The sequence below is a fragment of the Oryctolagus cuniculus genome, chromosome 12 (genome assembly GCF_964237555.1).
Source record: "Oryctolagus cuniculus chromosome 12, mOryCun1.1, whole genome shotgun sequence".
Classification (NCBI taxonomy): domain Eukaryota; kingdom Metazoa; phylum Chordata; class Mammalia; order Lagomorpha; family Leporidae; genus Oryctolagus; species Oryctolagus cuniculus.
The window spans coordinates 63,732,149-63,758,512 of NC_091443.1; the positions used below are offsets into that span (position 1 = coordinate 63,732,149).

The 26,364-nt window shown below is 46.9% G+C and overlaps 2 protein-coding genes across 4 annotated transcripts in view; one reads left to right on the forward strand and one right to left on the reverse strand.

The window, feature by feature from the left end:
* CCDC32 (coiled-coil domain containing 32) overlaps nucleotides 1-6,918 on the reverse strand; it is a 12,128-nt gene extending 5,210 nt beyond the window's left edge. The window contains exons 1-4 of one of the 3 annotated variants that reach the window (XM_051822505.2): nucleotides 6,762-6,839; nucleotides 4,555-4,653; nucleotides 4,051-4,306; nucleotides 1,087-1,243 (exon numbers count right to left, since the gene is read on the reverse strand). In XM_051822505.2, the coding sequence (XP_051678465.1) occupies nucleotides 1,087-1,243; nucleotides 4,051-4,294 (401 nt within the window). In that variant the 5' untranslated portion in view covers nucleotides 4,295-4,306; nucleotides 4,555-4,653; nucleotides 6,762-6,839. Of the gene's footprint in view, nucleotides 1-1,086; nucleotides 1,244-4,050; nucleotides 4,307-4,554; nucleotides 4,654-6,761 lie in introns of all 3 variants that reach the window. The other 2 variants (XM_008269190.4, XM_008269191.3) reach the window with 2 other exon arrangements.
* A 4,049-nt stretch (nucleotides 6,919-10,967) lies between these two features.
* Nucleotides 10,968-17,833, forward strand: RPUSD2 (RNA pseudouridine synthase domain containing 2). The gene is made up of 3 exons (XM_002717790.5): nucleotides 10,968-11,613; nucleotides 15,598-15,894; nucleotides 16,889-17,833. The coding sequence occupies exons 1-3, from the start codon at nucleotides 11,008-11,010 to the stop codon at nucleotides 17,618-17,620; spliced, it is 1,635 nt and encodes a 544-aa protein (XP_002717836.4). The 5' UTR covers nucleotides 10,968-11,007; the 3' UTR covers nucleotides 17,621-17,833.
* The last annotated feature ends 8,531 nt before the right edge of the window (nucleotides 17,834-26,364 follow it).

Below are 26,364 nucleotides of genomic sequence, written 5' to 3' on the forward strand. Positions count from 1 at the left end.
ATGTGATCCGGTGTGGTGAACTGGCACCTTAACTGCCAGGCTAAATGCCCACACTCAAATTATCTTTTTCTTTTTCAAGATTTATTTATGTATTTGAAAGGTGAGTTACAGAGAGAGAGGGAGAGACAGAGAGATCTTCTGTCTGCTAGTTCACTCCCCAAATGGCCACAATGGCTGGGGCTGTGCCAAGATGAAGCTAGGAGCCAGAATTCTTCGTGGTCTCCCATGTAGATGCAGGGGCCCAAGCACTTCCACTGTTTTCCTGGGCACATTAGCAGAGAGCTGGATCAGAAGAGGAACAGCTGGGAATTGAACCTGCACCCAGATGGGATGCTGGCGCCACAGGCGGCAACTCTACCTGGTGTGCCACAGCACCGGCCCATGAAACGATCTTTTAATTACATTTTTCCATGACCTTTTTGAAGTACTATTGTATATGTCATCTTTCCCCCAACTAGTTCTAAGGAACAACAACATCAAAATGAATATAAAACATCCTTACACTCCGCCCCCATGAGACCAAGTACAGTGCCATCACACTGTAGGTGCTAATAAATTCATTCATGTAGTCTAAACACATTTATTGAGTGAGTGTAATATGATAGAAACTCTGTAAGGCCGTGGAGGTTCAGGAGAAGACACAGGTCCGGCTGTTGGTTGATTACTACTTTCTCAAGTCTTAAAAAGACAGGGGCAGGTGTTTAGCCTAGCAGTTATGACTGTGTCCTGGGGTCGGCACTGTTGTGGGCATCTGGGGAGTGAACCAGATGGGGTTCTTTCACTGTCTGTCTCCAACAAATAAATAATATTTTTTTAAGTGAAGACAATGGTTTGTCTTCAGTTCTATTCAATCTGTGACCAAGATATAGCTGGGGTGTTTGCTTTTTGGCAAAAATACTCATTCTCAGAAATGTGCTGGGCTAAGAGCAAATAGAGCAACTTTACAAAAGACAATTTCAGCTCAGGAGATCTGATGTTGGTGTTTAATCTGGGGACTAAGATGCCACTATCCCTGAATTCCTTAGGGAAAGAGAAATGTCCTCAGTGAATAGACTGGCACCTGCATCGGGGCTGGGAATAAATTACCTCTCATCAGAATCCAATCCATCCACAAAGAACTCGGACGCTAGCTTCTCCTGGAGGAAGCGATCCCAACACTCCTTCTTGGCTTGGGCCAGGGTTCGAAGCATGTCCTTCGAAGTCACTTCCTGATCTAAACCTTTGATTCTTCTCAGTTTCTTCTCTAAAGAGAGAGGAAGTGCAGCTTAACAAGGAAAGTGAGTATGAAATGACATTTTAGCTAAATCTAAAGGGCAAAATGCCAGGTTAAAATTCTCTTGCTGATGAGTTCTCCTATACTCCATACTCCCTGCAAAAGAGAGCTCACTGTCAAAGCACGGAAGAAAGGGGAGTGGAGATTCTTCTTTTTCCTTCACAATGCCCTCACCCTGCATTGTAGCAAATAAATCTTCAACCGCAGAAAAGGAAAAAGCCATAGGTTCTCATAAATAAATGAATGGCATGTTTTCTTTGAAATCACAGAGGCCCAGCAGGTACCTCTCTATGGAATCCCTGTTCTCCCTGTCTGACATGTGTATACTATCGTCTATTTTGACTCCTTGAAAATAAAATAATCTCTCTGAGGAGTAAATGGTTTTTCTTTTTGTTGCAGCAACATGAAGTGGTTTCCAAATCTCCTGAGAAAGAATTAGAGAAAGTGATGAGAAATCCAATGGTTCGTTAGACACTGGTTCATTAACTCGATGAGAATTCAATAATAAGAGACCTTTAAGTTCTTTATGTGGGATTAAATTCTTGATTAAAGAAAGAGAGTCTCCCAAGATGTTTTTAAAAGTTGTTCAACTTGTGGCCTGGATATTAGAGCCTAATAAAAACAGACCTCCTGCGACTCCCTGGAGAGGGTGCCCACGGCTTCCTGACGAGAGCTGCTCCTCTCTGCACTTCAAGAGTCATTGTTGGACAGATTTCCTTTTTTGTGACATAAGAGAAGACATTGCCATTTACCTTCTGTCATAATTTAGTCTTGCCTTCAACTACAAAACATGGGTAAATGATGGCCGTGTTTGGTTTTTGTTTTTGTTTTTAGAGGAGGGAAGATGAACATCAAGCCCAGAACAATAGAAATTGTATGATTTGCAATGCTCCTTTCACTTCTAAACAAGTCACACCAGCTAACAGTCACTGATCAGAACAATACACTTTTTCCCCCTGTAAGTTACCACCAAGAGCTCACCCATGCGGAAAAAACACCTTACAGTTGATAAATGTTAGAATATTTTAAGGGTTTGGTTTTCTCTTTGAGGATGGAAAAAAGATTATTCATATTTCATGTTTAACTGGCTAAGTTTTTTTTTAAAGATTTATTTATTTATTTGAAAGAGTTACACAGAGAGAGGATAGGCAGAGAGAGAGAGAGAGAGGTCTTCCATCCGTTGGTTCACTCCCCGAGATGGCCGCAACAACCAGAGCTGAGCTGATCCGAAGCCGCGAGCCAGGAGTCTCCTCCAGGTCTCCCATGTGGGTGCAGGGGCCCAAGGACGTGAGCCATCTTGCACTGCTTTCCCAGGACATAGCAGAGAGCTGGATGGGAAGTGGAGCAGCCGGGACTAGAACTGGCGCCCATATGGGATGCCAGCACTTCAGGCCAAGGCGTTAACCTGCTGCGCCACAGCACAGGCCCCTGACTAAGTTTTTAATTGTTGACCTTAACAGTAGATGCTCTTGGGGCTGGTGTTGTGGTGTAACAGGTTAAGCTGCTACCTGCGATGCTGGCATCCCATATGGGCGCTGGTTGGAGAACCAGTAACTCCACTTCCAATCCTGCTCCCTGCTAATGTGCCTGGGAAAGCAGTGGAAGATGATCCATGTCCTTGGGTTCCTGCACCCATGTGAGAGAACCAGAAGAAGCTCCTGGCTCCTGGCTTTGGCCTGGCCCAGGCCTGGCTATCGCGGCCAGTTGGGGAGTGAACCAGCAGATACGAGACCTCTCTCTCTGTGTCTCTATCTCTGGCTCTGACTCTCTCTCTCTCTCTCTCTCTATCTCTGTCTAGAGGGAGGGAGGGAGGGAGGGAGGGAGGGAGAGAGAGAGAGAGAGAGAGAGAGAGAGAGAAACTTCTATCCATAGGTTCACTCCCCAGATGGCCACAACAGCCAGGCCTGGGAAGCCAAGAACCTAGAACTCCATCTAGGTCTCTCACATGGGTGGCAGGAGTCCAAACACTTGAGCCATCTTCTGCTGCTTTCCCAGGCATATTAGCAGAGAACTGGATTGATAGCGGAGCAACTGAGACTCAAAATGATGCCCTTATGGGATGCTGGCATCAAAGGCTGTGGCTTAACCAGCAGCACCACAACACTGGCCCCCCAGTCTTGGTTTTGTAGCACATGCATGGTCTCATGGATATTTACTAAGAATACAATGATTCCCAAGAGTGGCCATCATGGTCCTAGACTGATAGGTCTTTTTCTCCCAGAATGGGATCATCTGAGCCTCTTTCCTGTGTCTGGGAGTTTTTCTAGAGATTGACTCACACTATGGCCACAGGAGAGCATGTGGTAAGTATGTTCAGAAAATATTTTTAAAATAAAATGGCTAACAAGAGGTAGAATGTTATGACACTCTCATTCCCAATAATCAATCAAATAGAACAGTGTTTCAAACTCCAGCATCAAAAATCCACAGATAGCTCTGGGACTCTGACCTTTACTTTCAGGATGGCATCAAGTTAAACAATTCTGGGTTATCTGAATATACTCATATAGGCCACCGACAGAAGGCAAGACAGTTCTATAGAATGCCCGGAAATAAAACAGAACTTAGATGAAATGATCAGAGGCAGGACTTAACAAAAACTGTGTAAGGAAAGGGAGTGTATGACCACCAACCTACATCACCCCCTGAATTACATCTCACAGATACATGTGGTGAGGACAAAAAAGACATCAGGTTTGATATAAAGGAACTTCAGCATGCTTCCCCAAACCAGCAGCTTCTGATTGAGAGAGACAAGTCAGCAAGATGTAACTTACCTAGGGATGCTAAATACACTTCCGAATCCTGCAAAGGCGCCCAGGGCTTCACAGCTGGCTGCACGGGGAAGCTGGCTGCCTCCCTTTGGCCTTCACCTGCCCGGTGAGAATCCACAAAGGAGTCCGAGAAGGCGTTGTTGGCAGCATCTTCTTGGTCAGGATTTGGCAGACAGGGGCAGATTTCAGCCCAGAGATCCCTGCCGGATCTTGTGGCTGCAGTGTCAACACTCTCAAACATTTTCATCTGGAGTCTGAGCTACACAACAGAAGCTCAAGTGAGTAAGGACTGAGTTTAAGCATACGATATAAGTAGGCAATACTCTGGCATTTATTTATTCGTTAAAGATAACAGGCTCTTAAGAAATTTAGCCAGGACTGGTGTTGTAGTGTAGTGAGTTAAGCTGCTGCCTGCAGTGCCAGCCTCCTATGCAGACACCGGTTCAAGTCCTGGCTCCTCCTCTTTTTTTTTTTTTTTTTTTTTTTTTTTTTTTTTTTAAGACTTACTTATTTGAGAGGTGGAGTTAGTCCAATTCCGATCCAGCTCCCTGCTAATGTGCCTGGGAAAGCAGCAGAAGATGGCCCAAGTGCTTGGATCCCAGGACCCTGTGGGAGACCCAGATGAGGATCCTGGCTCCTGGTTTCAGCCTGGCCCAGCCTCAGCGGCTGCAGCCATTTAACAAATGCACCAATGAATGGTAGATCTCTCTTTCTGTCTCTCTCTAACTCTGCCTTTCAAATAAATAAAATGTAGGAAAAAAAAGTTTAACAAAACATGTCTTCTAGTAGATTCATATGTTACAGATGACAACGAGACAACTCATAGATCTGCATTCAAGTTGTTTTCATAATGAAATTAGTCTTTACAAATGGAATTTCTACAAGCAGACACAAAGGGAAAATATTATATGAGTCCACTTAGGTACCTAGAGTAGTCAAACTCATAGAGTTAGAAAACAGAATTGTGGGGCATGAGCTGTGGTGCCACGGGTTCTAGACCTGGATACTCCACTTCTGATCCAGCTCCCTGCTAATGCACCTGGGAAGAAGGGGATGATGGTTCAAGTGCTTGGAGTCCCTGCACCACATAAGAGACCTGGATGGAGTTCCTGGCTCCTGGCTTCAACCTGGCCCAGCCCTGATCACTATGGGCATTTGGGGAGTGAACTAGTAAGTGGAAGATCACTCTCTTTCTCTCTTTCTGCCTGCCTGCCTTCCTTCCTTCCTTCCTTCCTGCCTGCCTTCCTTCCCTTCCTTCCCATCCTTCCTTTCCCTCCCTCCCTCCCTTCCTTCCTTCTTTTTTTTTTAACAGACAGTGAGAGAGAGAGAGACAGAGAGAAAGGTCTTCCTTCCGTTGGTTCACCCCACAAATGGCCACTACGGCCAGTGCACTGCGCCAATCCGAAGCCAGGAGCCAGGTGCTTCTCCTGGTCTCCCATGCAGGTGCAGGGCCTAAGCACTTGGGCCATCCTCCACTGCCTTCCCGGGCCACAGCAGAGAGCTGGACTGGAAGAGGAGCAACCGGGACAGAACTGGTGTCCCAACCAGGACTAGAACCTGGGGTGCTGGTGCCGCAGGCGGAGGATTAGCCTAGTGAGCCACGGCGCCAGCCTCTGCCTTTCAAATAAATATTCTTTTAAATACTTTTTTAAAAGGAAAATAGAATGGTGGACACTGGGGGCGGGAGGAGGGATGAACCAGGAGTTGTTTAATGGGTACAGAGATTCTATTTGGACAAATGAAGAAGATAGAGATGGAAGGCGATTTTGGCTGCATGACCATGTAAATACCAGGAAGTTGTACACACGAACACAGTTACAATGATACATCTTGCACTATATTTTACCACACAAGCACAGAAGAATTTCCCAGAAGGTTCTAGTGTGGACAGTGAACCTGTACTTCCCTAAACTAAAATCACTCCTTTCTCAGCTAGTTAAATGCTATCTTCAATTGGACACGAAAGCTCCTGCACAGCTGGGTCTGTGTATATGAAGAAAGTAAGCGCCGCTTGGCGAGGTGTCTGTCAAAGCAAGGGCCGCGTACTGAACCGCAAGTAGAAGCTGGGTTTATGGCTCATGCTTTGAACGGCCAGAAAAACTGAACGGCATTTTCGTCTGTTTCCAGATGAAAGCTCGGGCACAGTACTGATAAATGGTGACTCCTTAACTGGAATCCAGACCTGTGCGCTCCCAAATCCCTATTTTTACCCCATCCCAACGCTCCGGGAAGCAGAGTGACAGCAGCCCCAGCAGGGGTGGGCGGCAAGGACAAGCACAGGGCCTGGGGCCTTTCTAACTCTCCAGGCTTTTAGGTTAGGTACACACTTTCTTCCAAGATGGCCTTAGAGATTAGGAAGGCTACACGAGAAAAGGTCAGAGCCCAGGCAGCGCACAGGCCCGAGGTAAAAGGGACACACGTCAGGGGGGCCCTGGGTGAACTGATGCCAGGGACACCGTCGCCCGAAGTCGTCGGCATCTAAGCCAAACCGAAATTTTGCTCGCACCGGAGACCCACGGCCCCCTGCCCTTCGGGCGTCTAGAACCGCGCAGCGAACCCTGCGTCCAGACCCCAGGCAGGCAGGCCTTAGTCGCTCCGGCCTCAAGGACCGGCTGGGCGCGATGAATCAGGTCCCTGACACCCTCTATGCTATCCCAGGGTCAAGCCACGGGGAGGATACAAAAGGCAGGGCATCCTGGCCCCTCCAAACCTACCGCAAACGCCTGCCCAGCAGCCCGCAGAAGCTGGACTCGTCGGCTCTGTAGCTGGCAGCCAGGAAGAAACACGGGGGGGCGGAGTCTCTGAGTGACGGAGCCTAGGAGTCCTCCAATTACCGTCCTCCCCGGCCATGTTGTGTAAGTGGATTGGTCAAATGGAGGTCGGGAGAAAGTGAAAAGCAGAGAGCGGTGGGTGGGGCTGCGGTTGCCGGGAAACGGTGGAGCCTCTCGCCCAGGACCCTGCCTCTCTCCTATTCCCGGCGGGGATAGATTGACTGCTGGTAGATCTGTGGGTTCCAGCCCTGAATCCATTCATTTCCTGCTGATAGGCAAGCATGGCTTAAAAAACCTTTGACTTTTCTTTGTCCCCCAAAAGGAAGTTCACCTCCCTGGCAATTCTCTGGGCAAGTATTTGTCTCGGAAAATTTCGCCCCGTTGCTATGCAAGTAGAACACTTTGGTAGCTTTTTTGCTTCGCCTCACCGGAGACCGGGTCCCATTCACAGAGTTACAAAGCTTTCCCTCTCATTCGGTCATTAGATTCCCAGCTCTTGCTTTGTTCTAAGCGTTCATTCAAGATTGGAGTGGGTCCCAGAGACCCTTGCAGCTTAGCCTATGGGGATTGTGCGATACAGGCAGAGTCTACAGATAACAGCAAAGCTTAATGACGAGGGTGTGTGTGTCAGAAATGCTTTAGTCTAGGAGATGACTTTTGATACCCCTCACCAACTACCAGCATTTTCCTTGAAGGACAACTCCCTGTGTTCAATTTCCAGGGCCCATTATTCTCTCCCAAAGAAACATGTGAGAAAAGGCATCAGCAATCAGCGTCAGGAACTTGGTTGAGGATATAGTCTCCAGATGTTTCCAAATCCCACCCCTGTGGCTATGGTAGTAATAACTACCACCACACGAAAGTACCACCATGAGGTATTTACCCTGTCACTCCCGTTTATAACCATTCTTAGACTATGAAAACAGAACGAAGTGGAAAGCGAGGAGACTAGAAAAGGAGCGAGCAGGAGACAAGGTTTGTCAGTGTTTCTTTATAGAGAGGCATGAAAATCACAGTATCTTATTCACAGGAACAGGCACTGTCATAGGTTTATCAGTGCTTCATCAAGCCACTCCATGGCCTCACGACTTAAACTCTTTTATCTGCCTAGATTTCAAATTTGGCTTTGAAGAGTTAAAATTGTATATGTGCGGGTGTAAAAAGTTAAGCTTAAGCTTACAGGTTTAAACCTTCCTAGTGCAGCTGTAAAAATAAAACAGTAAAGTAGCACCTTGACAGTAGGGACTCCATTTTGGAGCACTTGAGACTGCATTCTGGGAAAGCAACCCCCACACCGTGAGACTCTGGTCTGAAACTATGATCTCAAATAGTCAGACAATAGCAGTGCACTACATCACCCTTGGCAACGCACAAAAACCCCCTAGCATGATTGCTCAAGCTTAAAAGTAGAAAGGTTGCACCTGGGTTACCTGGGCTAATAATGAAGATGTGATTTGTCTATGTCTTAAGATCATAATTGCTGATTGTAAGACTTTAGCAACCGCTTAACAACAGTGTATTCTCTTCCCCTTCCCGGTTTTGCGGTTTTTGCCTTTATAAACCCTAACCTTTGGTTATTCGGGGCTGCTCTGCTCATGATGATCAGACAGCCCCAGCATGCTGGATAATCAATAAAACTTCCCCATGCTGTTTGCATAAGAGACGTGTCTCTTGGTGACGTTTTTCGGGCGGTCGACTCTAACAGCTTCATAGGTATCATGATACTTGGATGAGGGTGCCATTGACAGTGGACACAAATAGCCCAGATTCGGGAAGATTACATTTTATAATTTAAACTTACATTAGCCTAAATTTAAAAATTGGTGTTTTATCCATTTCTCTGAGTCTGATTAATGGTACACTGAACAAATTCAAACCAGATCCATCAATGTCCCCCTTCCCAAAGACTGCTGACACCGGGAAGCCATGAGAAACCAGTCGGCAGCCCTCTAACTCAGACTCACTGCTTTACTGCAGTGTAATTAATGCCAATGTGTTTTTTAATGTCTTCTCAACTGGCCTATGCTTTTATTGAGATCAGGAACCCAGTATTTCTGACTTTGATATCTCCAGATCTAAGTCTAGACATGTTCAGAAATTATTTGGGGGGCAGCATGTGGCAGAGTGAGTTGGGCTGCTTCCTATGACACTGGTAACTCATGGGAATAGTGGTTAGAGTCTTAGCTACTCTGCTTCCAACCCAGTTCCCTGCTAATGTGCCTGGGAAAAGCAACAGAAAATGACCCAAGTATTTGGGTCCTTTCCACCGCCTTGGAAATCTGTATGGAGCTCCTGGTTCCTGGCTTCAGCCTGGCCCCACACTGACTGTTGTGGCCATTTTGGAAGTAAACCAGCAAATGGATAATCTCTCTCTCTCTCTCTCTCTCTCTCTCTCTCTCTCTCATTGCCTTTCAAGCAAATAAATACTTTTTTAGAGAGAGAAAGAACTGTTCTTTTAAATAAGGTGCTATCTCTTGTAATGGTGACTCACTTCAGAGTTGGTGCCCATTTGAAGCAGTTTGTTTCTAATGTTCTACAACCAATGGAAAATGTGACCTCTTAAGGAGTGAGTTGGGAATCAGGCTATTCAGCACATAGAGTTTTGTGGCTTTGGGTACCACAGGCTGCAAGGGATATCATCTGCAATCCCTTGGTTAGACTGGTGAGACTGATGACTTGTAGAAGGAATTCAGCTAAAAGACAGACTTCCCTTTCTCCTCTCCAGGGTGCTAACACATATGATAAAAATGCCCTAAGTCAACACTAGCATTTTATATCATAAAAAACCAGTAAGGAGAATGGTCTGTCTCCTGAGTTAGACTGGACATTTTTCCATTTTTTGGCACCCTAGCATCCAACTGCCTGCTCATTTGGAGGAATTCCACTCTGGAAACTAAAGAGAGGCAAATTCTTCTATCTGCAGGCACCTTGGAAGTGAGGGCTCAGACCTGTGACCCAGGCTTAGGTGATGGAAGGCTCCTTGGCAGAACTCTGAACCTTGAGAGAAGGACACAGAGATGCAGAGAGGTTTAGGTGTACCTCAGGGGCCAAGGGCTTCAGGACGGAGTACTTCGGCATTGGGTTTCTTTGGTCTCAGAGACTTTGGCTTCTCTTGACTGGACTCTCTCTCTCTGACCTGTTTTCCAGCTCTCTTGTGAATTTTATGAGGCACCAAAATCCTTTCAATTCCTCTGATGAAGTTAATTAGAATTGGATTCATTATTTTGCATTTAAAAACCTTAGAAAGGACATCTTCTGGGGCCAGTGCCACTGCCTGCAGTGCTGGCATCCCATATGGGTGCTGGTTTGAGACCTGGCTGCTCCACTTCCCATCCAGCTCTCTGCTATGGCCTGGGGAAGCAGTGGAAGATGACCCAAGTCCTTGGGCCCCTGCATCTGTGTGGGAGACCCAGAAGAATCTCCTGGCTCCTGGCTTCGGATCCGCGCAGCTCCAGCCATTGCTGACAATTGGGGAGTGAACCATCAGATGGAAGACCTCTTTCTCTCTGCCTCTCCTCTCTCTGTGTAACTCTGACTTTCAAATAAATAAATAAATAAAAATTTTTTAAGAAAGTAAAAAAGTACATCTTCTGATTCACCTGCATATTTAACCCAGATGGGAACACATGGGAGGCAAATGGGAAATCTAATTCTCATGCTGTTAGGGTAGTTTGCGCAAGATGCAAGATGTGACAACATCGCTTCTGTTTTAAATACATAGGAGTATATAACAGCTTTTTTGAGGTGTCACATCCACTTTAAAATATACAATTCGGTGGGTTTTAGCTTATTTACAGATTTTAGCAACCCTCATTCTGGTTTTTCGGTTGTTTGTTTTTGTTCTGCTTTAAATAAAGCTCCTTTCAAGCTTCTCCCCAGACCCTCAGAACCTTGAGCATATCCACAGGGAATGCACGCGATCGACCGCCGTAGCTTTTACACGGAGCAATCCCAAAGGTCTCCTTTACGAAATACCCGGGTCTCGCGGGTAGGAGGATGTCCGCATGGGGTCACTTATGGCGAGACAGCCTCACAACCTCCCCACTAGCCCAGCGGTCAGCTTCGCTGGCTCAAGTAATTCCCTCATTCATCTGACACGCGGACCCCCGCCTTGGCATTGGGCTTCACTGATTGGTTGATGCCGAGTGACGTATTCAGATCGCGACTTTGGAGCAGCGACAGCGAGGTTATGTGGCTGAGCACTTGCTGGTGGCTTAGGGTTCCCGTGCAGCGGCTCTTCGACTTACGTCCCCTCTGCTTCACCAAGACTTGGGGTGTCTCTTGGAGCCGAATGGCAGAAACACTGTCGGCCGAGGCCGAGGCAGCGGGCATGCTGAGGGCCCCGGCTCAACAAAACGGTGACGCTGGTGGCGACGCGAGGCGTGAGCCGCTCCCAGGGCTCCCGGAGCCGGCCCCGGGAAACAGGGAGCAGAGCCCCGGAGGTGGAGAGCAGGCTTCGGCTGCAGCCCCCGGCCCAGGCAAGCGGAAGAAGCGGCGGGGCGCCGCCGGGGAACGCGTGGTGCCGCCCCCGAAGAAGCGGCGAACTGGGGTGAGCTTCAGCGATGAGCACTTTGCAGAGACCAGCTACTACTTCGAGGGAGGTCTGCGCAAGGTGCGGCCCTATTACTTTGACTTCCGTACCTACTGCAAAGGCCGCTGGGTGGGCCACAGCTTGCTGCACGTCTTCAGCACCGAGTTCCGGGCCCAGCCGCTGGCCTACTACCAGGCCGCCCTCCGGGCTGGCCGCCTGCACCTCAACGAGGAGCCGGTACAGGACCTCAGCATCGTGCTCAAGGTGGAGTATTGACGGGGCTGGCCAGAAGCCGGCGAGGAAAGGGGCAGGGTTTTGTTGTTGTTTTAGAGGTACTGGAGTGAACTGCCAGCGCTGTCACTTTCACTTGGAGCACTCTCCCAACCCCCGCTCCCCGTCCCCACAGGCAGTCAGCCTCTCTGTGCTTCCCAGCTCGACCCGTGCATCCTCTTTGTCGCAGCAACTTCCTGGTTTCCTAGGTACCGAAGTTGGAATTCTGGCCGTTCCTTTTATACACTGGGGCGACGGCACGGATTACTTTCTACCCTCCATTGTAGATCTCATACAAAGGGCTGTCATCTGTGGCTCCTTACTGTGTACTGGGCACAAAGTTAAGCGTTTTATGTCCTTTAACATTTAATTCTAATGACAGCCTTGGGGCGTGGGAATTGTCACTCCATTTTACCTGTAAGGATACTAAGGTAGACCTCATAGAGGTAAGCCAGCACGGCTGTTTCCAAAGCCTGTATTCTGCTAACCGTGACTCAATCTACTTATCAGAGAGCTTGTTATGTAATAGAATTGCAACATGTCAGGGACAGAGATAAAACTTGTCTAGCCTGATGTTTTAACCACTAAGATTCCATCACAGCTAAGAAGTACCATAGACTCCTGTCAGGAATACTGGCCCACCGCCATTGTGAGGCGGAGACAAGGTGCTCCAGAGCCAGCATTTGGACAATAGATGGTTTGAATTCCTCCCATCCCGATTTTGACAAGCACAGGTATGCTCTAACCCTCACGTTTACAGAGAAGGAAACCGAGGCCCACAGAAGTGCAAGTGACTTGGCCAAGAGCATGAGCAGACCTGTGACAAACTCAGGTGTAGAGCCCAGATCCCTGAAACTACAGCTCTGAATGTTTTGAATGGTCATGAGAAGTGGTGACTGCTGGAGGTTTTCCTCCGTTTACTCTTGTTATAGCAGTTAAGACACTGCTTTGGACAGCTCCTTCCCATATCAGAGTGCCTGGGTTTGAGGCCCAGCTCCGCTCCGGGTCATGGTTTCCTGCTAATGTGCACTCTTAAAGGCAACAGGTGATGGCTCAAGTGGACAGGTCCCTGCCACCCATGTGGGAAACTGGCCAGGGTTTCAGCCTTATGGCTTCCTCTGGCCCTGGCTATTGCAGGTATTTGAGGAGTGAACTGCTGGATGAAAGATTTCCTTCTCTCTCTCTCTCTCTCTCTTTCTGATTCTCTTTCACTTTCTCTTTCAATTAAGTAAATAATTTTTGATATACTTTTGTTTTTGTTTTTGTTTGACAGAGTCAGACAGTGAGAGAGACAGAGAGAAAGGTCTTCCTTGTAACGTTGGTTCACCCCCCAAGTGGCCACCACGGCCGGCGTGTTGCGGCTGGTGCACTGTGCCGATCTGAAGCCAGGAGCCAGGTGCTTCTCCTGGTCTCCTATGTGGGTGCAGGGCCCAAGCACTTGGGCCATCCTTCACTGCACTCCCGGGCCACAGCAGAGAGCTGGCCCGGAAGAGGGGCCACCGGGACAGAATCCGGCACCCCAACCAGGACTTGAATCCAGTGTGCCGGCGCCGCAGGCGGAGGATTAGCCTAGTGAGTCGTGGTGCCGGCCTTAATATACTTTTAAAATATGTAACTTTGGGCCAGCGCCGCGGCTCACTAGGCTAATCCTCCGCCTAGCGGCGCCGGCACACCGGGTTCTAGTCCCGGTCGGGGCGCCGGATTCTGTCCCGGTTGCCCCTCTTCCAGGCCAGCCCTCTGCTGTGGCCAGGGAGTGCAGTGGAGGATGGCCCAGGTACTTGGGCCCTGCACCCCATGGGAGACCAGGAAAAGCACCTGGCTCCTGGCTCCTGCCATCGGATCAGCGCGGTGCGCCGGCAGCAGCGCGCCAGCCGTGGCGACCATTGGAGGGTGAACCAACGGCAAAGGAAGACCTTTCTCTCTGTCTCTCTCTCTCACTGTCCACTCTGCCTGTCAAAAAAAAAAAAATGTAACTTTGGGAGGAAGTCACATTCTTAGAATTGTGTCTGAAATATATTGAATCTGTTAAAAATAATTAAAATTAAAATAGCTAGCACTGTGGTGCAGTGGGTTAAACCACTGCCTGCAGCGCTGGCATCCCATATGGGCACCAGTTCAAGTCCTGGCTTCTCTACTTCTGATCCAGCTCCCAGCTAAGGTGCCTGGGAAAATAGCAAAAGATGACCTAAGTCTTTGGGTTCCTGCATCCATGTAGGAGACCCAGATCAAGCTTCTGGTTCCTGGCATCAATCTGGCCCAGCCATAGCTGATTCAGCTATTTGGGGAGTGAACTAGCAGATGAAAGATCTCTCTCTATCTCTCTGTAACTCTAATATTCAAATAAATTAATAAATCTTATTTATTTATTTATTAACAATTGTATTTATTTGTTTGAGAGGTAGAGTTACAGACAGTGAGAGGGAGAGACAGAGAGAGAAGTCTTCCTTCCGTTGGTTCAATCCACAGATGGCTGCAACAGCTGGAGCTGTGCTGATCTGAAGCCAGGAGCCAGGTGCTTCTTCCTGGTCTTCCATGAGGGTGCAGGGGCCCAAGCACTTGGGCCATCTTCCACTGTCCTCCCAGGCCACAGCAGAGAGCTGGTTTGGAAAAGGAGCATCCGGGACTAGAACTGGCGCCCATATGGTATGTCAGCATCACAGGCAGAGGATTAACCTACTGTACCACAGCACCAGCCCCAATAAATCTTTTTTAAATGTAAACATTAAAAAGGGGTCAATGCTGTGGCATAGAAAGCTAAGCCTCTGTTTACAGTGCCTCCATCCCATGTTGGCACCAGTTTGAGTCCCAGCTGTTCCACTTGTGATCCAGCTCCCTGCTAACGCACCTGGGAAAACAGTGGAGGATGGCCCATGGGCTTGGACCCTTGTACCCACACGGGAGACCCAGAGAAAGCTCCTGGCTTCAGATTGGCTCAGTCCAGGCTGTTGCAGCCAGTTAGGGAGTGAACCAGCAGGTGGAAGACCTCTCTTTTTCTCTCTCTGTCTTTCCTGCTCTCTCAGTAACTCTGTTTTTCAAATAAGTAAAATAAATCTTTTTTAAAAAATGAGATTGTGGAGCCAGTGCTGTGGTGTAGTAGATTAAGCCTCTACCTACAGTGCCTACATCCCATATGGGCACTGGTTCATGTCTCAGCTACTCCTCTTCTGATCCAGCTCTCTGCTAATGGCCTGGGAAGGCAATGGAAGATGGTCCAAGAGCTTGGGCCCCTGCACCCACGTGGGAGTCCAGGAAGAAGCTCCTGGCTCCTGGCTTCGAATAGGCCCAGCTCTGGCCATCGTGGCCAATTGGGAAGTGAACCAGTAGATGGAAGACCTCTCTCTCTCTCTCTCTATACCTCTGCCTCTCTATAGCTCTACCTTTAAAATAAATACATAAGTCTTTTTTTTTTTTAAAAAAAAAAAGGCCAGCGCCACGGCTCACTAGGCTAATCCTCCACCTGTGGCGCCGGCACCCCAGGTCCTAGTCCCAGTTGGAGCGCCGGTTCTGTCCCGGTTGCCCCTTTTCCAGTCCAGCTCTCTGCTGTGGCCCAGGAGTACAGTGGAGGTTGTCCCGGGTCCTTGGGCGCTGCACCCGCGTGGGTAGACCAGGAGAAGCACCTGGCTCCTGGCTTCGAATCAGCGTGGTGCGCCGGCCACAGCGGCCTTTGGGGGGTGAACCAATGGAAAAAAAGGAAGACCTTTCTCTGTGTCTCTCTCTCACTGTCCACTCTGCCTGTAAAAAAAAAAAGACACACTGGAAGTATAAAACACACCCCAGATTTCAAAGACTTAGTATTCAAAAAGAATGTAAAAAAAAAAGTCTTAAAAAATGAAATGGTGAGATATACACTGCTTTTTCTGCTTAAGGATGTACTGTGGCCATTCTTCCACGTCAGTAAGGAACAGGGAAGTTGAGTGTGAAGTTAGCAGATTATACGCTGGTGGTCCCTGGGCTGACTGGTTATCGTGTCTTTGACAGGACAATGATTTCTTGCGGAACACAGTGCACAGGCATGAGCCACCTGTTACAGCAGAACCTATTCGCCTACTAGCTGAGAACGACGACGTGGTGGTCGTAGACAAGCCATCTTCCATTCCCGTCCACCCCTGCGGCCGCTTCCGGCATAACACAGTCATCTTCATCCTGGGCAAGGAGCACCAACTCAAGGAGCTACACCCATTGCATCGCCTTGACCGCCTTACATCAGGGGTGCTCATGTTTGCCAAGACAGCTGCTGTGTCTGAGAGAATTCATGAGCAGGTTCGGGACCGGCAGGTGAGCCAGGTCACGAGTACTCTGTGACAAAATGCATCAGAGTTCTATTACCTCAAATGGGCCTTCATGTTGATCAGGAAGATGAACACCTAACGTGGCAAAGACAGGTTATATCATTTGTTTCAAAAGGTCTTTATTCGTGGCATACATTGCCTCTCTTGGTTACTTGTTGTTTTGAAGTTTTTTGTTGTTGTTGTTGTTGTTTTTTTTTTTTTTTTTTTTTTTTTTGACAGGCAGAGTGGACAGTGAGAGAGAGAGACAGAGAGAAAGGTCTTCCTTTGCCATTGGTTCACCCTCCAATGGCCGCCGCAGCCGGCGCGCTGCGGCCAGAGCACCGCACTGATCCGATGGCAGGAGCCAGGTGCTTCTCCTGGTCTCCCCTGGGGTGCAGGGCCCAAGCACCTGGACCATCCTCCACTGCACTCCTTGGCCACAGCAGAGAGCTGGCCTGGAAGAGGGGCAACTGGGACAGAATCCAGCACCCCGACTGGGACTAGAACCCGGTGTGCCGGCGCCGCTAGGTGGAGGATTAGCCTAGTGAGCCGCGGCGCCAGCCTGTTTTGAAGTTTTAAAGCACTGACGGGCTGAGCAAGTTTTTCAAGGTTGTGGAGATAGCTGGCTTGGTGGGGAGATTCTGGATGAAATGGGAAGAGTTTTGAGTAGAGGAGTTGAAGGATGATGATTGTGGTCTTGTAATTCTGAATCAGGATAGCAAATTTATTGAGTGTATGCAGTATACCAGGCTTGTATCAGGCACATTGGAGCCAGACTTACCTAATGCTCGTAACAGTCTTTGGAGGTACATGCTGTTCTAATGTCACATGTTCCAGATCGGTTAGTGAAACTTCAGGATGTTAAGTAGTGTGTCCGGGATCACAAAATTGGCAGATGCTGGAGCTGGGGTTGACACTGATACATTCCTTATCACTCCACAGAGGGTTTAACTCCACGGTTTAGACTTTATGCTGACTTTATGCTTTTCCCTCCTGTGTAGCTGGAGAAGGAGTACGTGTGCCGGGTGGAAGGGGAGTTTCCTGTCGAGGAAGTGACCTGCAAGGAACCCATCTTAGTGGTGTCTTACAAAGTAGGCGTGTGCCGGGTAGATCCCCGGGGCAAGCCCTGCGAGACAGTGTTCCAGAGGCTGAGCTACAACGGCCACTCCAGCGTGGTGCGGTGCCGGCCACTCACAGGCCGCACCCACCAGATCCGAGTCCATCTGCAGTTCTTGGGCCACCCCATTCTCAATGACCCCATCTACAACTCAGTTATCTGGGGTCCCTCTCGAGGCCGAGGTGGCCACATTCCCAAGACAGATGAGGAACTGCTGCGGGACCTGGTGGCAGAGCACCAAGCAAAACAAAGCCTGGACGTGCTAGATCTGTGTGAGAGCGACCTGTCCCCAGGACTCACAGACCCTACAGCTCCCTCCTCAGAGTTGGGCGAGGATGGCATGCAGAAGTTGGCTGCAGTCCCGAAGATGGCCGGAGTAGTCGAGGCAGCCTCCCAGGATCTGGACACAGCGGCCTCGGCTCCAGAGAAGGCCCCTGAAACTGATGTCCCAAATCGAGAGACAGACCCACTGTGTGCAGAGTGCCGGCTGCTGCACCAGGATCCCTTGCCCCGGGAACTTGTGATGTTCCTACATGCCTTGCGCTATAAAGGGCCAGGTTTTGAGTACTCTTCACCCATGCCAGCCTGGGCGCAGGATGACTGGCAAGAAGACTGAAGGCTGTGGCCAGTGAAAGGATTGCTTCTTGGGTTGGGACAGGTGGGCCCCAGGGCAGGGACTGCCTCCGTGGGCTGGTACTCAGCATTTCTTTAGGAATGAGGTTGGGCTGTAAAGGGACCTGTTCGTTACTATCTCTTTCCTTCCTGTCCTTCCAGCTGGAGTTTGGGGACTTTTTGATTTATAAATATATATCCCCTTTTCTAACACCTAGTCTGATTGTCTCACTGCTTGTTTCTTTTATTGAGATAAATTTCATGTAACATAAAGTTCACCACTTTAATGTGTATAATTCAGTGGCACTTAGTACGTTCACAATGTTATTGAACATTACCCTTTTTTTGTATTTTTAAATTAATTATGTATTTATTTGAAAGGCAGAGTGACAGAGAGAGAAGAAGAGACAGAGAGATCTTCCATCCGCTGGTTCAATCTCCAGATGGCCACAACAACTGGTGCTGGGCCAGGCCAAAGCCAGGGAAACAGAAACTTTTTCTGGATTTCCCATGTGGGTGGTAGGGACCCAGGGACTTGGGCCATCTTCCGCTGCTTTCCCAGGTATTTTATCAGGGAGCTGGATCAGAAGTGGAGCAGCCAGAACTCAAACTGGTGCCCATATGAAATGCCATTGTTGCAGGTGGTGGCTTAACCTGCTGTGCCACAGTGCTGGCCTCTCAAATATCACCTTTTACATAATTTTTAAAACATCTTAATCTCCCCAGAAGAATGCTTATACCCATTAAGCAGCCATACTCTATCCCTTTCCCACCAGGCCCTGGTAACCATTTATCTACTTCCCATCTCTATGGGTTTGTCTATTCTGGACATTTCATATAAATGGAATTATATAGTATCTGACCTTCTGTGTCCATCTTTCACTTAGCATAATATTTTCAAGGTTCATCCAAGTTGAAGCATGAATCAAAAATTATGCCTTTTTTGTGGCAGAATAATGTTTCATTGTATGTGTATACCACATTTTGTATATCCAGTCACCAACTGATGAACATTCAGGTTCTTACCTTTTAGTTATTATGAGTAGCACTGCTATAAATGTGTGTATACAAGTGTTTTGTTGGGATATGTTTTCAGTTATTTGAATATGTACCTTGGTGTGAAATTGCTGAGTCATATGGTAATTTCTATGTTTGTTTATTTTAAGATTTATTTATTCATGGGGCCAGTGTTATGGCTTAGCAGGTTAAGCCTCTGCCTATGGTGCCAGCATCCCATGTAGGTGCCAGTTCGAGACCTGGCTGCTCCACTTCCAATCCAGCTCCCTGATAATGAATCTGGGAAAGCAGTGGAAGATGGCCCAAATCCCTGGGCCCCTACCATATGGGAGACCCAGAAAAAGCTCCTGGTTCCCTGGCTTTGGCCTGGCCCAGCACCAGTTTTTGTGGCCATCTGAGGGGAGGTTAACCAGTGGATGGAAGATATCTGTCTCCTTCTCTCTCTGTCACTCTGCCTTTCAAATAAATAAAACCATAAATCTTTATTCATTTGTTTGAAAAGCAGAGTGACAGAGATCTTCCATCTGCTGGTTCACTCCCCAGATGCCCACAACAGCCAGGGCTAGGCCAGGCTGAAGCCAGGAGCCAGGAATTCCATCCAAGTCTCCCATATGGGTGGCAAGAACCCAAATACTTGGGCCATCTTCCACGGCTTTCCCAGGTACACCAGTAGGAAGCTGGATCAGAAGTCAAGGTGGGACCTAATCTTAGGCACTCTAATGTGGGATGTGGGCATCCCAAGAGGCAACTTAACTCATCGTACCACAGTACACATCCTGGTAATTTTGTGTTTAACTTTTTAAAAAATATTATTTTCATTGTATTTGAAAGGCAGAGAGAGACAGATTTTTTTTTTTTTTATCTGCTGGTTCACTTCCTTAATGTCTATAACAGCCAGGGCTAGGCCATGCTGAAGCCAGGAGCCAAGAACTCAATCCAAGTCTCCCACAGGGACCCAAGGAATTAAGCCAGCATCTGCTGCCTCTAGGGTGCACATTAGCAGGAAACAGAAATTGAAAGTGGAACCAGGCCCTGATTTGGGAAGCAAGGCATCCCAACCAGCATCTTAGTTGCTTCTTTGAACTCCTACCCCTATGTTTAATTTTTGAGGAACCAACAAGCTTTTCCATGACAACTGAGCCATTTTATATTTCTATCAGCAATATACAATGGTTCTAATTTCTCCACATCCTCACCAACATTTGTTAATTTCCTTTGTTTTGATTATACCCATCTAAGTAAGAATGAACTGGTATCTCATTAGTGGATTGTTAGTCTTTTTGTTATATTTTAAGTGTTGTATATACTAGATCCTTATGAATTAAAAACTAATAACCCAATTTAAAAATGGGCAAAGGACTTAAATAAGCATTTTCCTAAGAAGACATATAAATGGCCAATAAACACATGAAAAAATGCTCCACATTGTTAATCATTAGGGAAATATAATTCAAGAAAGAATGGCACTAGTATAAAGACAGATGCACAGATCAGTGTGTTAGAATCCAGGGTCTAAGAATAAATCCAAAAATCCAAGGCCAGTCGATTTTACAAGATTACCAAGACCATCCAATGGGGAAAAGATTACCTTTTGGTAACTAGTGGATGGTGCTAGGAAAATAACATCCACAATAAAAGAATGAAGGTAGATCCCCATCCTCTGCCCCAGCCTAAAGTCATATATAAGCAGTCAACTAAGGGGCAGACTTTATCCTACTAATCAAGACATTTACATACCCTATTGTGGTACCTAAATTTGATTCCTGGCCCTAGCTCCTCATTCCAGCTTCCTGCTGATGCAAACCCTGGGAGGCAGCAATGATGGCTAAAGTAATAAGGTCCTTGCCACCCACATGAGAAACCTAAATTGAGTTAGTTCCCAGCTTCTGGTTTCAACCCTGCCTAATCCAGGCCATTGTAGACATTTGGAGAATAAGCCAGCAGATGAGAGCTCCTTCTCTCAGCCTCTGAAACTAAAAAGAATTTTTAAAGTCAACTATAAATAGATTGAATACCTAAATGTAAGCACTAAAATAATAAAATTCTTAGAAGAAAATATAGGGGTGGCACTGTGGTGTACAGTAGGTCAAATCTCCCTCTGCAGTGCCGGCATCCCTTAGAGAATGCCGAGTCCCTGCTGCTCCACTTCTGATTGAGCTCCCTGCTAATGGCCTGGAAAAGTAGTGGAAGATGGCACAAGTGCTTGGGACCCTGCACCCGCGTGGGAGACCCAGAAGAAGCTCCTGGCTCCTGGCTTCAGATCGGCCCAGCTCCAGCTGTTATGGCCATTTGGGAAATGAACCAGCAGATGGAAGGCCTCTCTCTCTGTCTCTCCCTCTGTAGCTCTGCCTCTCAAATAAATAAATAAATCTTACCCCAAAAAGTGGGGGTGGGGGAGATAGGGGCAAATTTCATGACCTTGAACTTGGCAGTGGATTCATAGAATCCACTGAAAGCACAATCAACAAAATAAAAAAATAGATAAATTGGACTTCACCAAAATTAAAACTTTGTGAACCCAGTACACTATCAATAATGTGAAAAGAGGGACTAGCATCCCATATGGACACCAGTTCAAGTCCTGGCTGCTCCACTTCCATTGCAGCTGTCCGGAGAGTGAACCAGTAGATGGAAGCTTCCTCTCCCTCTCTCCCTCCATCTCTGTATCTCTTTCTAAATAAATAAATCTTTTTTTAAAGGATTTATTTTATTTGAAAAACAGTTACAGAGAGAGTGTGTTATCCACTGGTTCACTCCCCAAATGACCACAAAGGCTGGAAGTGAGCCAGGCCAAAGCCAGGAGCTTCCTCTGGATCTCTCACATGGGTGCAGGGGCCCAAGCACTCAGGCCATTTCTTTGCTGCCTTCGCAGGCACATCAGCAGGGAGCTGGATTGGAAGAGGAGCAACCAGGAATCAAACCAACTTCCATATGGGATGCAGGCACTGCAGGCTTACCTACAACACCAGTCAGCCCCTAAATAAATCTTTTAAAAAAATAAATAAAAGGAAAGCCTACAGAATGGGAGAAAATTCCAGAGGTGGGATTATTGGATTTTTTTTTAGAAGAAGATGCTCTCAGTATTTCTTTTCTTTCTTTTTTTTTTCTTTAAGATTTATTTATTTACTTGAAAGTCAAAGTTACACAGAGAAAGAAGGAGAGGCAAAGAGAGAGAGGTCTTCCATCCACTGGTTCACTCCCCAATTTGCCACAATGGCCGGAGCTGCACAGATCCAAAGCCAGGAGCCAGGGGCTTCCTCTGGGTCTCTCATGCAGGTACAGGGGCCCAAGGACATGGGCCATCTTCCAGTGCTTTCCCAGGCCATTGCAGAGAGCTGGATTGGAAGTGGAGCAGCTGGGACTCAAACTGGCACCCATATGGGATGCTGGCACTGCAGACAGTGGCTTTACCTGCTACGCCACAGCACAAGCCCCGAGATTATTGGATCTTAAAGTAATTCTATTTTTAATCTTTTAAGGCACATCCAAATAGCCTCCATACTGTTTTCTCTTTTTTTCTTTTAAGATTTATTTATGTATTTGAAAGTCATAGTTACACAGAGAGGGGAGAGAGAGAGAGAGAGAGAGAGAGAGAGAGAGAGAGGTCTTCCATCCAATGGTTCACCCCCCAATTGGCCGCAAGGACCGGAGCTGTGCCAATGAAGCCAGGAGTCTCCCACGCAGGTGCAGAGGCCCAAGAACTTGGGTCATCTTCTACTGCTTTCCCAGGCCATAGCAGAGAGCTGGGTCAGAAGTGGAGCAGCTGGGTCTCAAACCAGCACCCATATGGGATGCCAGCACTTCAGGCCAGGGCGTTAACCCACTGCACCACAGCGCCGGCCCCCATACTGTTTTCCATGGTGGTTGCACTGCCCTACAATCCTACCAACACTACACAGTTTCTCCACATCCTTGCCAACACTTTTCTGGTTTTGGTAGTGGTCATACTATTGTTCATGAGATGATAGCTCATTGTGGGGCGCTTTTTTTTTTTTTTTTTTTTAATTTGAGAGGCAGACATTGAGACAGAGAATTCCCATTTGCAAGTCTACTACCCAGATGCCTGCAATGGCCAGGACTGAGCTGGACAGCTGATGTTAAGAGTCAGGACAATCTAGGTCTCCTGTGTGAGTGGCAGGGACTACCTGAGTGTTCACCTGCCTGTCAGGGTGCACATTAGCAGAAGCTGGAATCAGGAGCAGAGCCAGTATTCAAATCCAGACACCCTAGGGCACTCACATGCTTCCCTAGCTGTATCTTAGCCACAGTCCCCAAATACCTGCCCTTTGGTGCTACTTTAAATAGAATTGTTTTTTTTTAAAAAGACTTATTTTTTTATTATTTATTTGAAAGAGTTAACAGGGAAAGGAGAGGCAGAGAGAGAGGTCTTCCATCCACTGGTTCACTCCCCAGAAGGCCGCAACAGCCATAACTACAACTATCCGAAGCCAGGAGCCAGGAGCTTCTTCCAGGTTTCCCACATGGGTGCAGGGGCCCAAGGACTTGGGCCATCTTCTACTGCTTTCCCAGGCCATAGCAGAGAGCTGGATTGGAAGTGGAGTAGCTGGGTCTGGAACTGGCAGGCATATGGGATGCTGGTGCTTCAGACAAGGGCGTTAACCTGCTGAGCCACAGCACTGGCCCCTAGAATTGTTTTCTTAATTTCATGTTTATATTGTTTATCTCTTTTGTGTAGAAATATGACTAATTTTTCTGTGTTGAATGTGTATTCTGTAATTTATCTGAATTCGTTAATTAGCTTTAATAGTTTTTTAATGGTTTCCTTAGGAATTGCCATGTTATTTGCAAGCAGAGATAATTTTACTTCTTTTTCATTTAGATGTCTTTTATTCCATTTTTTCTTGTCTAATTGCTCTGGATAGAGTTTCCAGTACAATGTTGAACTGAGATAGCATAGTAAAAGTGGGCACCATGTCATATCCATGATCTTAGGGGGAAAGTTTTCAGCCCTTTGCCATTATATATGATATTAGCTGTGGACTTTTTATAAATGCTTTGTCATATTGATGAAGTTCTTACTGCTTGTTTCTTGTTCTGCAATTCTGCCTGGAAAGCCCATTGACTTCTGTTTAAGCAGGAGGTTTTTTTCTGTCCTTCTGTTGTACACCTGTTATATGTTTGTCTGAGTATTCCTGTTTGTTTGGAATACTCAGAGAACCAGATGTTTGTTTTCAGGTGTCTTCTGGGTAATCCAGAGTCTCCGCACAGCACATACTGAGCAGTAATACTGTGAGTGCGGAAAAGCAATTGTGTTTACAGTTTAGAGCTCCACGCTGGTTGTTAACCATCTAACTATATCCCAAACATTATTTAATGTTGGGTTTTAGAGATGAATGCCTGCCTCTTGCCCTGGGGGAGCACACATGATGAAATATGCAAAATACAAAGGAAACCAGCAGGGATAGGACTAATTCTGTCTTGAAGTGTCAGAACATATTTCCTGGAGGAAGGCACATTTAGCAGTGAGTTAGAAGTTGCCCAGTAGAGACATAAGAATTATAGAAGAGGGGTTATGTAAAGAAGGCTTTGGGGACATTTGACTCTTGGGTCCAATGGCTCAGGGACACTGACTATCGAAGCCTTTGCTTCAATAAGGAGCTCTGAACTGCGAGGCATGGAAACAGCCCTAGTGATATAGGATTCTCATGGATCTGAGTATGTGCTCACGTTCAAGAAAACCCCTTCTCCCTCCCATGAGCCAGCCACTCTGGCATCACTGAGATGCCACAACTTAGGAGCTCTGGTGTCGTAGGCTGGGAAGAATCAGATGCCCAGTGAAATTCAATCAGCAGGCATTTAAGTGCCAGCCGTATGCCTGTGTATACACCAGACTCTGTATATAATGATGATATGATTGATAGATGTCCCAGTTTAGGGAAATGGCCTGAAAACACAGCACAGTCTCTCTCTATATATATATCTCTGGCTTTCAAATAAATATTTTTTAAATAGCTAGACCAAAAAGACAAAACAATTTTTTTCTCAGATGTCGTTTCTGTATTACTCAAGAGTTACTCAGAATTTTAATTCCATAGCTGTTATTGGCTATCAACAGAAAGCGGGCAATTTAGGTGACTAGGTCTTTTTTAATAATCCACTATAGTTCTATGGTATGCTGTCATAGTTCAGAATGCATGGTGCTTTTGATCTAGAATTAATAAACATAAGTGCAAACTCTCAGATACGCGTGTTTGAGAAAGTCAGAATCTCAAAGAATCAAAAGTGCTCCAAGCCACTGACCCTTTATTTCTTTACTGTCCCAAAGAGAAGTGTGAAAAACTACCGCGTGGGTTCACAATCTGAAGGAGGATGACCGCTTCCATTTAGAACTGCATGGAGTCGGTGATCACCGTCTCGGAGCTTTATTGACTTAAGGGCTCCCTCAGCTTCACCCCATTGAAGCGGGGTTTGGCTCGGTTTTATTTCCATTCCCAAGGTTTCTCGTGGAAAAATGAGAGCATCTGAGACCTTAATGCAATGAGAAGGACTGGAGTAACTGGTGGTTTGCTAACTGCCCGTGGCTACCTCACTGTAGGATATGCCATCAAGTGTTAGTCCCTGTTCCCCCTGCACTATTGGTGTTCATTCATTCCTAAGCAAGGCTACTATAAACTGGATATCAGTTTTCTGCTCTACCGATCTTCAATATGATAAAGTTATGTAGTTTTCAGCTCAGTGAGCATTTGAAGAAGCTGTTATAGCAAGGTGGATGTTTTCATATCATAGCATGTGGTTCAGGGAATGATTTGAGCAAATGTTTTGGGTTGCTGTTGCAGACTTAAAAAAAAAATGCTTGGATTCTTGTGAACATCTCCTGGTCTGGTCATAGCTGTTTTCCTCGGGATGGTTACCCAGTGGGACCACACTTCCTGAAGGTAGGGAGCAGACTGGACTCATTTCCATCATTGCCTGCCTCTCAAATCCAGTCTTTGCAAGCCTTGGGGCCGAGGGTCTGGATTTTCTTAAGAGAGTTAATAAATACATCGTAGGCACAACAGCAACAACATTCTCCTTCAGAGCCATGTCCTACAAAGGCTCTAGCACACAGTGGTCTGCCCGGCTGCAGACCATTCTCCACTGAACACTAACACTGGACGCTGCTTCCCAGAGAACCTCATTTTTCAGAGAGAGAGAATGGATCTTTCTGAAGCTGGACCTAGAGAATGAAGATCTATCTCCTGTCAGTCCAGTAGTAAGAGAGCTGGAAAATCTTGGTTACGTATTTGTGCAACAATTATTTCTTGTAGTCTTTCAAGAGTGCATGTGCGTGGATCTTGTAATAGTTCAGAATTGTACTTGTAAGGGAAAATTCTGGTGTTGAGAACAGTTTCTTTGAGCTATACTTTGCTGATGAATTTCCGAAGTAGAGACCTTCCTATAGACCAGTCTTGTACGAGTCCGGCTTGTGCAGCTGCTCCACTAGATGGCGCCGCTAACTCTCTCACTGCCTTTTTCCCATCACTGATTCAAGTACACCCCATCTTTCTCATCTTTCAAGTGACCTGGCAATGCTGTTGATTACTTTACTGTCTTAGAAACAGGGAAAAGAAGCACAGTTTTTATAGAATAGGAGACAAATAGAACTATCATAGCAAGTCTTACTGTTATTTCATATAAAAGAAACTCAAAGTGAAGGCAGGCAAAGATCTGAGGAATAGAAAAATGAGCTCCCAACTCACAATTTCTTTTTCTTCAGATACTTCCAGTGAG